Source organism: Stigmatopora argus, chromosome 9, assembly GCF_051989625.1.
Source record: "Stigmatopora argus isolate UIUO_Sarg chromosome 9, RoL_Sarg_1.0, whole genome shotgun sequence".
NCBI classification, from domain to species: Eukaryota; Metazoa; Chordata; class Actinopteri; order Syngnathiformes; family Syngnathidae; genus Stigmatopora; species Stigmatopora argus.
The window spans coordinates 8,529,772-8,542,739 of NC_135395.1; the positions used below are offsets into that span (position 1 = coordinate 8,529,772).

The 12,968-nt window shown below is 46.4% G+C and overlaps 5 protein-coding genes across 9 annotated transcripts; 1 reads left to right on the top strand and 4 right to left on the bottom strand.

Annotated features, from left to right (window-relative positions):
- Nucleotides 1–10: 10 nt before the first annotated feature.
- On the bottom strand, nt 11–2,602 carry LOC144082352 (uncharacterized). 4 transcript variants are annotated; one of them, XM_077609467.1, is made up of 4 exons: nt 1,978–2,602; nt 1,803–1,879; nt 1,420–1,519; nt 11–1,342 (listed from the first exon to the last, which is right to left on the bottom strand). In XM_077609467.1, exons 1-4 carry the CDS (start codon nt 2,219–2,221, stop codon nt 501–503), a joined length of 1,263 nt encoding a protein of 420 aa, XP_077465593.1. In that variant the 5' UTR covers nt 2,222–2,602; the 3' UTR covers nt 11–500. The 4 variants fall into 4 exon arrangements, with proteins under 4 accessions (XP_077465593.1, XP_077465592.1, XP_077465591.1 ...); XM_077609466.1 differs by having other exon boundaries at nt 1,420–1,543; XM_077609465.1 differs by having other exon boundaries at nt 1,803–1,903.
- Nucleotides 2,603–3,678: 1,076 nt separating this feature from the next.
- LOC144082590 (macrophage migration inhibitory factor-like) lies at nt 3,679–4,567 on the bottom strand. The gene is made up of 3 exons (XM_077609849.1): nt 4,137–4,567; nt 3,894–4,066; nt 3,679–3,820 (listed from the first exon to the last, which is right to left on the bottom strand). Exons 1-3 carry the CDS (start codon nt 4,242–4,244, stop codon nt 3,742–3,744), a joined length of 360 nt encoding a protein of 119 aa, XP_077465975.1. The 5' UTR covers nt 4,245–4,567; the 3' UTR covers nt 3,679–3,741.
- Nucleotides 4,568–4,708: 141 nt separating this feature from the next.
- On the bottom strand, nt 4,709–5,664 carry LOC144082591 (macrophage migration inhibitory factor-like). Its single transcript, XM_077609851.1, has 3 exons — nt 5,367–5,664; nt 5,018–5,190; nt 4,709–4,915 (listed from the first exon to the last, which is right to left on the bottom strand). The coding sequence occupies exons 1-3, from the start codon at nt 5,472–5,474 to the stop codon at nt 4,849–4,851; spliced, it is 348 nt and encodes a 115-aa protein (XP_077465977.1). The 5' UTR covers nt 5,475–5,664; the 3' UTR covers nt 4,709–4,848.
- A 175-nt stretch (nt 5,665–5,839) lies between these two features.
- Nucleotides 5,840–10,628, top strand: LOC144082589 (uncharacterized). Of its 2 annotated transcripts, none has more exons than XM_077609847.1 (5): nt 5,840–6,057; nt 6,595–6,907; nt 7,664–7,929; nt 8,732–8,843; nt 9,451–10,628. In XM_077609847.1, exons 2-5 carry the CDS (start codon nt 6,622–6,624, stop codon nt 10,380–10,382), a joined length of 1,596 nt encoding a protein of 531 aa, XP_077465973.1. In that variant the 5' UTR covers nt 5,840–6,057; nt 6,595–6,621; the 3' UTR covers nt 10,383–10,628. The 2 variants fall into 2 exon arrangements, with proteins under 2 accessions (XP_077465973.1, XP_077465974.1); XM_077609848.1 differs by having other exon boundaries at nt 7,667–7,929.
- Nucleotides 10,629–11,917: 1,289 nt separating this feature from the next.
- Nucleotides 11,918–12,902, bottom strand: LOC144082835 (endonuclease domain-containing 1 protein-like). Its single transcript, XM_077610274.1, has 2 exons — nt 12,599–12,902; nt 11,918–12,523 (listed from the first exon to the last, which is right to left on the bottom strand). Exons 1-2 carry the CDS (start codon nt 12,899–12,901, stop codon nt 11,918–11,920), a joined length of 909 nt encoding a protein of 302 aa, XP_077466400.1. The 5' UTR covers nt 12,902.
- Between the last annotated feature and the right edge of the window lie 66 nt (nt 12,903–12,968).

The window sequence follows — 12,968 nt, forward strand, 5'->3', positions numbered from 1 at the left end:
TGTCTCTAGAACAAGGTGATACAAGTTGAAAATGGGAGGATCTAATAATACGACTATTATAATGCTCCAGCATATCAGTTTCCCATTTAATAAAATACAAATTAATATTTCCTTTTTTTCAACAGTTCATTCAGGCAAAGAAAACAACTATTAGTACTCACATTTTGGCTTTAGCTAACACGTCTCTACACTGCTGGAAACATCTGATGAGAAAGCACACGTGTCGTTGAAAAGGAAGTGAGCAGCATACTTTCAAAATAATGGAACATTTAACAATGTGCATTTTAATAACGTGCAAAATGCAAAACATTTAGAACGTGACGTTCCATTCCAAATGAATCGTCACGCTAAGTTAAATTAGCCAGCTAAAAAACAAAAAATGTAAATTGCTGAGGAAAAAAAACGTTATTTTTCATGGTTTTGATACAAGATTCGTATTATTTGGCAGCTCCCGGTGAACTGATGCATTTTGGTGATGAACTGGGAGCCAAGCATGAATTTTAACTGGGATTATGAGCCATGTCTGGTTGCTCCACGTAGGAAGGATCCCCATGATGCACTCTGTGGTTGTGCACTCTCAGGTTCCCTCTGTGGGCAAACCTCTTTCCGCACTCAGCGCAAGCGAAGGGCCTCTTTCGCATGTGAACGTCCCGTTGATGCGCTCGCAAGTTCCCGCTGCGGGCGAAACGCTTGCCGCACTGCAAGCAAGTAAAAGGCCGCTCGCCGGTGTGCGTGCGGGTGTGGACGGTGAGCTCGGAGGCCGTCAGGAAGCTCTTGTCGCAGAACTGGCAGGGATGCAGACGGATCCCCGTGTGGCGCAACAAATGCCGCCGTTGGTGGGATGGGTAGCTGAAGCTTTTGCTACAGTACGGGCAGGCGTACGGGCGAGCGCCGCCTCCGCCGGGGGCGCCGTCGAGGCTCGGTGGGTGCACTTTGAGAGACTGCGAATTGGATTGCAGGCGTACGGGGTCTCTGTCGGCGAAGACGTTTCGCCTAATGCGATTCAAGGACGCGTCGTCGCCGCGTCCGCACGGTGAGACGGATGGCGGTCGATGTTGCCGAGCCTCGCTTTGCGCAGGTTTTTGATTTCCGTGTTCGGATGTCTGGTTGTAGTTGTGCTTCTCTTGTTTTTCAGCCAAGAATACTAAAGAATCGTGCTCCTCTTTGCTGGTTTCGGCTTGGAAGTAGGCGCTGGTACCACGGATCATACCTCGAGTGTTGTCCAAAACTGAAGACCATTGCTCAGGTGGTGTTGTCTTGGGGGAGCAACGTCCGCTCGGAGAATTTCTTTCTTGTTGTGATCGGTGTTCTTCCGCAGGGGTCGCCTCGTGCCAATGACAAACTATAGAAAACGTGAAGGAAAGGGGGAGAAAATATCAAATGATGGCCACATTTTAGAAGTGGACTGTCATTTCTCACCCTTGACTTGGACGTGGGGGTCATTCAGAGGACGTGTCCTCTGGTCTGGAATGTCAATGCTTTCCTCTGGGATTTGAACGAGGAGAGACCCCAATTGAGGCTGAGATCCATCACGTAGGGATGACTTTAAAAGTAGAAGGAGTGTCGTTATGGCTACAACGAAAGTACTTTTTCAGAATTTATGCATCAAAAACATTGCTAACTACTAGTGTAGTATTTTGGGCTTCTGCCGGATTTAAGTAACTTTTATGCGTAGGCAGTGTGTCCGTATGATTTGAACCCATAAAGAAATGAATATCATGTTTTCTCCCAAATAACCTGAAGATTAGAGTATGGCAATGATTTAGCATTTGCAACTGTGCATAAAGAGGATAAGCTCAAACCTCATATTTTATCGAAGTTATAGACTCTGTGACCATCTTCTGCTCACTTGAGGAGTTTTCCCTATCCGGGTCCTTTCCTGTGTAAAATATCGCACAACTTCCTATAATTTACAAGAGAACAACACGTTTAGGGGCAAATCTATGGCATCTATTTAGTGTGGTATTACAATACTACCTGCTTCCGTGAGGGGGTTGGAGCTCAAGCGCTCGTCGCCCTGTGCAGCCATGCCATCTTCCTGGTTTTTGGTCCTCGGTCTCCTCTCCACTTGCTCCAGCTCGGCGAGGAGTCTGGCGATTTCGGCCTGCTGCCCACACATGCTGCTCTCGAAGATCTTGGCTATTTCGCACACGGCAGCCGCTAGCAAAGAGTCCATGACAGCGGCTAATTGCGCGTGGAAGGCGTTGCGCACGTTGTCCATCGTAGTTGACAGTTCGCTTCAATTGCACTTTCACTAATTAAATTGGCTTCTTCCCAACGTTTTTTTTAAACGTTTCGAGCCTCACTCCCGCTTTGGAACAGTTTAAACGCGAAGCTACCGATTTAAACGTGCACATTTGGTGACATGGTGCACGCTAGCTAATTTAGCTAATACGTGAAAAGCAAGTGTTTGCTCGACATGACGTGAAATATTCCTGTGTGTAGTAATTCTAAATGAAACCTGACGAGGTACTGGTGGATTTTTACCATATTCCGTGTTTGTTTAAATCCAGAGTGACATACGGCCGGTTTATTTACTAACTCGGCTGTCATGTATGCGGTTGCAAGCAAGCAGCCACGAGATGTCAGTCATGCTAGGAGGCGGAAGTCTCGACAAATCTCGCGAGACGATAGCTAACCCGGCACATTAAAAAAAAAAATACAAAATAAAAATATAGCAACAATCCTGTCCGTCCAGTTTACAAACGTATCCGGAGAGGTCACATATTTTTTTTATGGACACTATCACCATAAAAGGAAAAGAAATAGGAAAACGTAACCAGAAATTACTACGTCCTAGTAGCAGTCTAATACACAAGCGACATCAATAAAATTATTTCGTCATACTTACTCTAGCAGAGAAAATGTACAATTGTGTAGCCAATAAAGTGATTTATGATGTAGTCGGCGCTCTGAAGTACTTTTTATAGCATTTTTGGCTATTATAAATCCATGTTTTCAGATTTAAGGCGAAAAAAAAAAACACCAAAATACAGTAGCTACAGATCATTTGCCAGAAACAGCAGAACTGTGGTTGGAAGACTTTTTTGCTTTTTTCGTCAAGACTGAAGTTGTTAGAATTACCTCAGGAATGATGTAAATTCAAAAAAGGTAGTACTTAATTTGAAGAGAGCGCACTGTACTTGATTAGATATTTGGCAGTTTAACCGTTTTGAAATTGTTTTATTCATGTTACAATAATACACGCAGCATGAAATGAAAACAAACATTAATTTGTTCAATTGACATACTATTTTGCTTTTGTTGGCACTTGAATGTGAGAATTTAGTTATTAGCCAATATGGAAATCCATTGAAGATGGTAAAAATTCAAAGTGAACGGAACCCAGGGGATAATATTGCATGGTTTATTAGCAAATATCAAATATATGGGAATTTATCTAAGCATTTTGCCTCTTTGACTTGTGTCAATATCTTGTTGTTGTCTGTGCTTTTGCTTCCCAATTAAAAAAGCTCAAACAAGTTTTTCTGGCAACACCTAAAAGGCTAACTGGCTTTCATACGAATGTTTACATAATGAAATTTTTCACCACTTATGCTCTCTAGCATTGCATTGCAAATAAGTGAGACAATTCACGAGAACACATGTATTTCACGATCAACTTTATTGCAGAGATGAAACACCAATGCAAACATTACATGAAATAAGTCATCATGTGGTTTTCTTACTTGGTTATTTTTAAATAGGTCAATGAGGTCAACTATGTTGTATTTTAGGAGGTCAAGCTTCAGCTCGGGTAGAAGTGGTGTTGTTCCAGGCCACGTTGCGAGCATCCATGTCCACAAAATTAATAATAATCCTGAAAGAACGTGGAGACAAAGAGAGAATTTTGCATTTCAGAAGAACACACACAAAATGAACATTCGTGTTACCTGTCAGGAGATATGCCCAATTGTTTGTTGAGCAGTCCACTGAGTTTTTTCGAGCATTCCTTGATTTGATCAGAGTTGAGCTTTTCAATGCTCTCGAAATAGCAGATGGCACACAGGTCTGAATTTCCACCAATCATAATAATTTGATCGGCGTGGAAATGTACAGCAATGAACTGATGAATGGAAGAGAATAAAATATGAGATCATGCTCATCAACAGTGATCAATTGACGTCTGGACATACCTGTGCAGGCTTGCTCATTAAATGAGTCAGTTCTTCGGTGGCTTCTGATAGTAAAGCCTCCGTCAATTTGTCTTTGGAGGCGTTGGTGTTGACGACGAAAATGGACATGTTTCCAGGTGTCTTTGGGTTTTCTCCGAAAAAGGTTCGACTGATGTTTCAGAAGTCGCGAGGAGGATTAAAACATAAGGCGGAGCGAACCTTTTTAGCGTCGTGTTTCTTGGCAGGTGGAGAACAAAGTCAATTTTAATGTCGTTAATTAATATTACATTAGAATCCCTCAACAGAAAAATTAACTCAAACGCTGCTCTGTATTCCTGCCTGGGAGTGAGTGTAATTCCAATGGATTGGACATTTATGATATTGTCTTGATTGCGTGACTGGTCATTAGCAGTCAAAATGGATTGGATGTCAATCACCATCAATGGCAGTGAATTATTGTTTTTTTAAAAGATTTTTTTATTTGAGGGGAAAACGTTGGCATCGTTACGACATTTTAACACATTCATTATGGCAGCAATGTTTCTGTATGATTTTTCATCAATGAAAAGTTAAAGTAAGACTGAAAAAACACATTTATGTACAACCAGATGGGCTTTATTGATGAAAGAAACAATCCGTGCTAAGCTATTTTGAATATATGCTAGTGAATGAATAACAAGCTATCATCTTTAATACCGTTGGAATGAAGTTTCATTTGAGGATGAAAACCACCTTAGCCAAAAGTAGAGTTGTTCCAGGCCACATTGCAACCATCCATATCCACGAAATTAATATAAATCCTAAAGGAGAGATCACAAAAGAAATTGTGGCTTGGAGCGGCCAAGGAGAGAAGACTGTTTGTATGCATTTCCTTCATGATTTAATTCATAATCTTAGCATACCTGTCCGCTGAAACGCCCAGGTGTTTGTTGAGAAGTCCACAAAGTAGTTTCGAGTACTGCTTGTTTTGGGAAGAACTGATCTTCCCAATGCTATGAAGGGAGCAGAGTGCACACGGGTCTCCCTTGCCTCCAAACACCATCATTTTGTCTGGGTTGATTTGCACCGCAATATACTGCAGAAAGTACACATATTTGGTAGAAAATATATCGTTACGTTACGAGACCACGCACGAGATTATCCATTTGGGAAACATGATATGCAAAAATGAGTGAAACAAGCCGGGAGTCGTTGTCGGGTGATGCAAATGACTGAGCAAAACCGTGTCATGATGTAGAATTAGAATCTTACTTGTGCAGGCTTCCCCGTAGCTTTGGCTAGCTCCTCGGTAGCTTCTGACAGCAGAGCCGTCGGCACGTCGCTTTTAGCCACGTTGGTGTTAACGACGAACATCGGCATGATTTCAACGTTAAGTGTTTGGATGTTCTTTCAAAACAGGCTTCTCTCGACGGTCTGAGCGGTTCCGGACACTCAGCGCTACCTAGCCATACATTATACACAAGTAGACCTTTCTGCTAGTACAAATACGTCAGCACATCCGCCATGTTTGATGTGGCATGGCTGTTTATAGAGAACGTTAATAGTGACCATGCGCAGGCTTTGCTTTTTACTCTGCTTGCGTGCACTATATATGTTAAGTCTTCTATTTGCGTAATTCAGGAAATTCTGTGTAATTTTAGCTAGTCGTTCGTTTGAGGTCACTAGCTTTTCACAGCGCCACCACCCGTCCAAAAGTGATTATAATTTCGTGCCTATTGGACGAGGACATTACTGAGCATGCGCAGAGCCCCCAGGCTCGATTGGCAGGCAAGCGAGGGGGAAAGCACTGACAGTCGCGGTGGGAAACAGCGGAGAAGTTAGATGGCGCTTTCCTTTGTCGCCTTCTACCTTTGCTTTCCAATCGGACCGAACCTCCGTCCAGACCGTTGAACCAAGCTTCTTTTCCGTGATATCAAGATTTGCCAAGGCATCAAAGCGTACGGTGCGTGTTTTTTTTTTTCTTAAAGGCAAAGTAGCCTTAGCTCAATAGCTAATAATGCAACCCCTCTGTTGTTGCAGATTTCTGTTTACACTTTATCCAAATTCTCCTCCATTTACTATTTTTAACGACTGTTTTGACATTCAGCTGTCGTTTAGTTGCCCCAAATAGCCGAGAATGGAGCATTTAAGTTGATCAAATGAATAATGTAATGTATGGATCATGATGCTTTAGCATCTTTGTAGGGAGAGAAAGCATTTTTAGCCTTCCAGTTAAAGAGTCAAATAATCTGTTCATTTTTAATATAAGTTTAACGTTACTAGAAGAGAGAAATGATATGCCTGTCTTTTGGGACTATAGTTTGTGTTGTAATTATTGACAAATTAAACCAAATCAAACTTTCTCCACCTTCTTACGTCATTGCACTAACCTCAGGTAAGTTTTATTAGGGGCGTGGCCTAGCTTTGAACGGAGGTTTGGAGTCCTTTTATTTTAATTTGTTGGTCCGCCTTAACGCTCTCACATACCTATCGTCTCCAGCTTCCGTTCGAACCCGTCGGCGTGACGATGGAGGAATCGGTCACCACCTTCGAGACTCATCTGACGGCCGTCATGGACGGCCTCATCCGCTCGTCCGTGTGCGAGATCACCAAACTGTTCCAGGAGACGGTGGCCAACTACCTGGTGGAGTTGTCCCTCAACCGCAAGGAGAACGACGCTCTCAAGCTCCGCCTCAAGCTCACCGAGAACAAGCTGAGGACGGAACGCGTGTACGGCGCCGGCTGGGCCGCCAGTCGGCGAAACGCCGTCGGCGAGGAGGGAGGACATCACAAACGGAAAATGGAGACGGACCGTAAGCGGGCGCCGTTCCTTCACCTTCGCCGTCCTGCTATTTGATAACGGGGCAAATGATAGAATGGGGATTATATTTTTGAATCGCAAAGCTTGAAGCCCAACACTTGTTTTGTTGCAAACCATCTGGCTGATTACTCCCTCCTCTTCCTCCCCTTTTTTTTTTCTTTTTCCTGTGCGTTGACAACCCCCCTTTCAGTCTTCTACCACCTCCTCCTTTTCTTCTGTGTATTGACACGCTGTTCCTTCCTCCTTCCTCCTCCTCCTCCTCCTCCCCTGGTCTCTGGGCTTGAGCACTTTTTCTTCCTCCCTCCCTGTCGTCCTTTATCCACCCCCTCCTCCTCCTCCTTCTCCTTCTTCCCTTCCTTCCTTATCCTCCGCCTTTTCCTCCATCTGCCCTCGACACCCTCCTCCTCCTCTTTCTCTAGACACCCCCCCCCCCCCCCACCTCCTCATTCTTTGAAGCTTCCTCCCCCACCTCCTCCGCTACGCCGCCCCCGCCTCCTCTTCCTTCTCCCGTGCTTTCCCTCCCTCGCGCCTCTCTCCCACTCTCCTCTCCTCCTCCTCCTCCGGCCCAATTAAGCATTCTCTCTCCACTTCTCCTCCGCGCTTGCCTTCCTCCTTCAACCTCACCTCCGCCCCCACCTTTTTTCCCCTCCTCCAATCATCACTCCCTCCTCCTCCTCCTGCCATTCCTCCTCTTCACGCCGTACCGTCATTCCTTCCTTCCCGTCCTCACGTTTTCTTTTCTACTCAGCAGGCAAGGCGAAAAAGGGCCCCGCAGCAGCCTATCGCAGAGGCTGGCCCGGAGGCTCGTGGGAGGAGGGCGGAGAAGGCGGAGCCGGAGCGGCGGCGGCGACGGCGGCGGGGCACGGAGGGAACGATTCCAGGCTGATGTACCTCGTCCAGCTCCCCAGGGGGGATGAGGACGAGGACGGTGTGGTGCGGGATGGGGAAGACGAAGGCGAAGGGGAGCACAGCCTCACTGATGAGGGGGAAGAGACCACCGGCATCAAAGAGGAGGTGAATAAGAAAGCTACAAAATATGGGGCGATAACCATTCCAAATGATCCGAGAAATTCCATAGGGCTCAAGGCCACGTTTACGCGACAACCACGCAAAAGTGATTTGGTCTAATTATTTTACAAAACTTAATAACAGATTTTTACATGACTTTGATAAATCAAGGTGACCTAAAATGAACACAGTTTCAGCTAAACAAAGGGCATAAACACTGCATTTTTTTACTGTCAAGTCATTTTATTCGATCATATTGTATAGCAAGGTTGACCAACTCTGGTCTTGGAGGGCACATATCCACTCTGGTTTCTGCCTTTCCCCTCCCCCGCACACACCTGAAGGAAACAATCAGGATCGTTATCAGGGTGCTGATGAGTTGATCATTTGTATCACAAGTATGTTCAAGGTGGGAGACTTTCAAAACAGAGATTGAAGAAGCAGGCTTGGTAACGGCCAATGACTTAACAAGAAAGCTTTAAAATGTCCCCCAAATCAGCAGAAACCCACAAATTAATCACGAGAATCCCCAAATTACCCCCAAACCAAGAAGAAATGTTCCAAAATGTACATGAAGTGAATTCTAAGTACCCTAAAATGACAAGGAAGTAATGCAAAATGAACTCGCTGCCTGCCATTGACAACAATAGATGTCCAATTCACTCAAAGTGGCCGTGTTTGGCCATTTTCAAAACTGCATTGCAGAGCACCTACTGCTTCCTGGGTATACCATTAATGAGTTTTTGTATCTGGTGGTGTGCCGCCATGGAAATCGTGACAGCATGTTCTTCCCTTTTTGTCCACGCAGTTTCCCGAAATCGATGGATATCAACCCACTTCTTTCAAGTTGCTCAAAGAGGCTCTGAAACTGGACTCGTCAAGTCACAACTTCCCCGAAGGTTCCAGAACACAAATTGAAGGTGCGCCGACAACCCAAACTGCAAATTGATTGGCATGTTGGGATTTTGGGTGGAATTTCTGGATGGTTAGAAAATCTTGCTCATTGATTTGATCTTTACATCCATTTCCAAGAGTTGTCAAATACTGCAAATCTTCTGTAGTTTACTACGCCACTTTTTACCAAACTACGAATTACGCACAGTGCATCAAAAACAAAAAGAAAAAAAAATCTCAGAAAAATGACTTGACAAAAAAGGTTGAAATTTTTCATTGAACTTTAACAATTCATTTGAAAACACAACGTCATTTTCTAAATAAGATGTGCATTTTGCGCGTTGTCAAAACGTCCATTATTTTGAAAGTCGTGTGCTCACTTCCTTTTCAACGGCATGTGCGCATTCTCATCTGTTGTTTCAAGCGTGTCGGCGTGTGTTGGCTAAAACCAAAACGTGAGTAGTCGTTGATTTTCTGTTTGTTTTTTATTTCTTTGCAACTATTGAAAAAGGAAACAGTTTTAGAAAACAACTTTATTTTTGTACATGTCGCTGGTAAACAGCACTAGAAAAAAGGGTAAACGGCCGATTTCTGACGTTTGGCACGTCTCATTTCCCTTTTTTTCACTCCCAGGGGACCCTTCGGATCGTCCCCTGAGCCTGGCCTCGGCCAAGAAAGGGGACGACGACTGGGACGTGGTCTCCGGGGACAAATCGGAATCCGGCATGACGGCGGACGAGCTGAGGGGCTTGGAGTCGGCGCTGAGGGCAGAGAGAGGCCGCCAACAGGCCGTCACGGCGGCTTCCCGGCCCGCCCAGCCCGCTCAGCCCGCCGCCGAGATGAAAGCGTCGCCTCCCAAGTACATCGGATTGGACGGCTTGGAGCAGGACGGCGACGCGGAGCGACGGACGCCCGCGCGGCAGCTCGAGAGAAGCCAGGCGAAGGCCGGGGAGGCCGAGCACGCCCACATCCCGTCCGCGACGGGAAGCGCGGGCGAGAGCGGCGGCGAAGACGAGGCCACCGCCGACCTGCTCCACTTCTGCCCACAGTGTGGGGGAGGTTTCCCCACCGAGGGCGAGGTGGAGGAACACCCCTGCCCGCTAGGGGGCGCACATTTAGCCAACGCCGGCGGCGAGGAGAGCCTCTTTCCCTGCGCCCATTGCGGAAACACCTTCAGCCACGCCTGGGCGCTGAAAAACCACGAGTGCGCCTGCGCCGCCGAGAGACCGCACTGCTGCGAGATTTGCGGCAAGCGCTTCACGCACTCGCGTTCGCTGGAGCGCCACCACCTGGTCCACACGGGCGAGCGGCCGCACCGCTGCCCGTTGTGTGGGCGGAGCTTCAGCCGACTGGGGAACCTGGAGCGACATCAGAGGATTCACACGGGCGAGCGGCCGTACGGCTGCGAGGCGTGCGGGAAGCGCTTTAGTCGAGTGGAGTACTTGAAGAGGCATCAGCTGATTCACAACGGCGAGAAGGCGGCGGTGGCGGCGGCGGCGCAGTGCACCGCTTGCGGGCTCAACGTCCGTGATGCCGAGCAGCTAAAAAGCCATCGGTGTTGTTGAAAAAATGGCTGGACTCGTCCTTAAACTCAACATGATCTTTTACTGCCGGAATGGAAACAATGTCTTTTCAACTAATGCTAATCTGATTTGTAACTATTTATAAAGATAAATATATTTTTATGTTTGTATCGATGCTTGGCTCCCTTGCAAACAGTGGCATTTTATTCCCCGTTAAAGTGACTGTATTTTGTACATTTGTCTAAGGTCTGTATCAAAAAATAAACCTTTTGGTTCATCAGAACTCATCAAAAATGTCTTATTTTTATCATTTACATATAGTAGTAGCTGGTACTTCTACATAAAAAAATTGGTCTCTGGATATGACAGAAGTTGCAGTTACGCCAAAATGTAACCATCCCCGAAATATATAAATACCCTTGTAGCATCCTGTGCTTTTCATAGCATAATGTGGTGCATACCATATAGATACAGTGTAAAATGGGGGTGTCACTCAATGTGCTGAAAATCAAGAGACTCCCCGCATCACTTCGACGCCCTTTGTTGGTATTGCGACACGTCTCGGCTGACCTCAGTGCCTTAATAAAATACATAGAAATCAGTGGTGGCCCGTGCATTTTCTCGTAGCGCCTTCAATGGGTAAAATCCACTTCCTAGCAGCCTTTAATGATTAAATACAAATACTGGATCTTTTCGGACATTACAACCGGGCCGGGGTGTGATTTTCCCGGGAAAAGACAGCGATGGACGTCAATGGCAAAATGCCAAAAATTGCGCTAAAATGGGGTGAAATCCACTTCCTAGCAGCATTTAGTGATTAAATACAAACACTGGAGCTTTTCAGATATCAGAACCGGGCCCACAATTGAAATAGTTTAGGAATATAGCCCTATTTTACTCACCAAAAATCCTTTTTAACTGTACACAATATCCATCCTCCTTTCTTTCTTCCTTCTTTTCTATCGCCATCGAAGCCAATGCTGAAAGTCGAGCCTGTCCTGTCGTACGTATTTCTGTCATAGTCCGTATTGAAAATGGCTTTAAATCAACACAACAGTATATTTGCTTGTGCAGCTAGCTCCAGATACAGTTTGGTAGCTAATCATAGTTGGTGAAAGCGATGACGTATCCCTACGCCTGCGACAATACATTGTGGTGGTGCCAACTCGAAATCTGATCGGTTAGAGCAACAGTCTTTTTGACGCTTGTTTAATGCAGCAGAGCCTGCAGAACTGATTGTGAAGGCCTTGAGGCAAATTTCTGACCCTGGCAACAAATCATGGCTGAAATGTGATTGGTTAAATGCTTCAATATGAAAACACACATCTGGAAGCAGTGCAACCAGGGGGAAAAGCAATGAAAGGAAGCTAACAGACAATTTGGAATTATTTAATAAGTATTGATGGACAAAATATAATATATGATTCAGATATTTCTTAGGCCAGCAGAGAAGGCCTTGAAGGCCCTGACGGCCCGCCACTGATAGAAATAGAGCACACAAATGAAATGAACCTTTTGCGGAAGAATTATGGTGTATTGCGAGATCCAAAGTATAACAAGGTTACGTTTGCTAATAGTTAGCGACACCGTCCTTCAAACAAGCGAATTGGCATGCGCAGCCTTTGCGCCAGGAAGTCCTCCAGGGCCTCCAGCGCCATCGTCCTCACATCGTAGCCCCGGAAGGAGCTCTTCGCGTGGGGATTCACCGGGACGATCTCCTCGCCGCTATCCCGGTCGTTTCTCCCCACGGCGGCGTACGTGGGAAAGACCGGCCGCACGTCCCGGGGCAATTTGGCCTTATAGACCGGGCAGCAATACGCGGACCACATGTACTCGGGGACGGACACCCTGTCGTTGATCCGACGAGTTCCGTTGGCGTATGGTGCGGCTCCCGTGATGACGTACATGGGTCCTTCGCAGAAGGTTTTGAACTTGTTCCGCACCGCTTTCTCCAGGGAATTCCAGGGGCCCGAGTTGGAGCCCGCCCGCTGAGGGACCACGTTGGTCAGGGTGAACGTGGCCCTCCGGTCCTCGCTCGGCTTCTGGTGCATGCTGGGATTGAGGTGGCCCCGGGTGTAGTTGGAATTCTTGTAATCCTCCAGAAGCGCTTGACTCTCTCGCACGTTCTGATCCGGATGCGTGCCGAATGCTTTCATTTCGGGGCTGGCGAGGGAGAACGCCAACTGGACAAACGCCGGGCTTTATCGTCAGACATTTCGATGAAAAATGCTTGTATCGTCAAGTGTGACTTTTCTCACCTGTGGCTCGTACATCCAGGCGGAATCGGGCCGTTTCCCATCCGTTGCGTTCATTACGTACGCCGAATACAAAGGTATGCGATGCTCTCGGTGGTAGGCGGTGGCGAAGCGGTATTGGTTTTTAAAGCGCTGGCATATGGGTTGGTATCCCGCCGCATTGACACCTGTGGGTGGCGTTCTCCCATGAAAGAAATGCAGACACTTGGAGAAGTCTTGGTGGACCTCTCCGAGGACCCCAAGGTCGAAGCGGCTCAGGAATAGGAGAGTTCCAATGGCGGCGCAAAGCCGCTGCGAAGGTGACATCTTGGACAAATGTCTACTGGACAGACACTGGGAGCTCATCTGGTTTCCCTTTTTATACGAGGAGCAA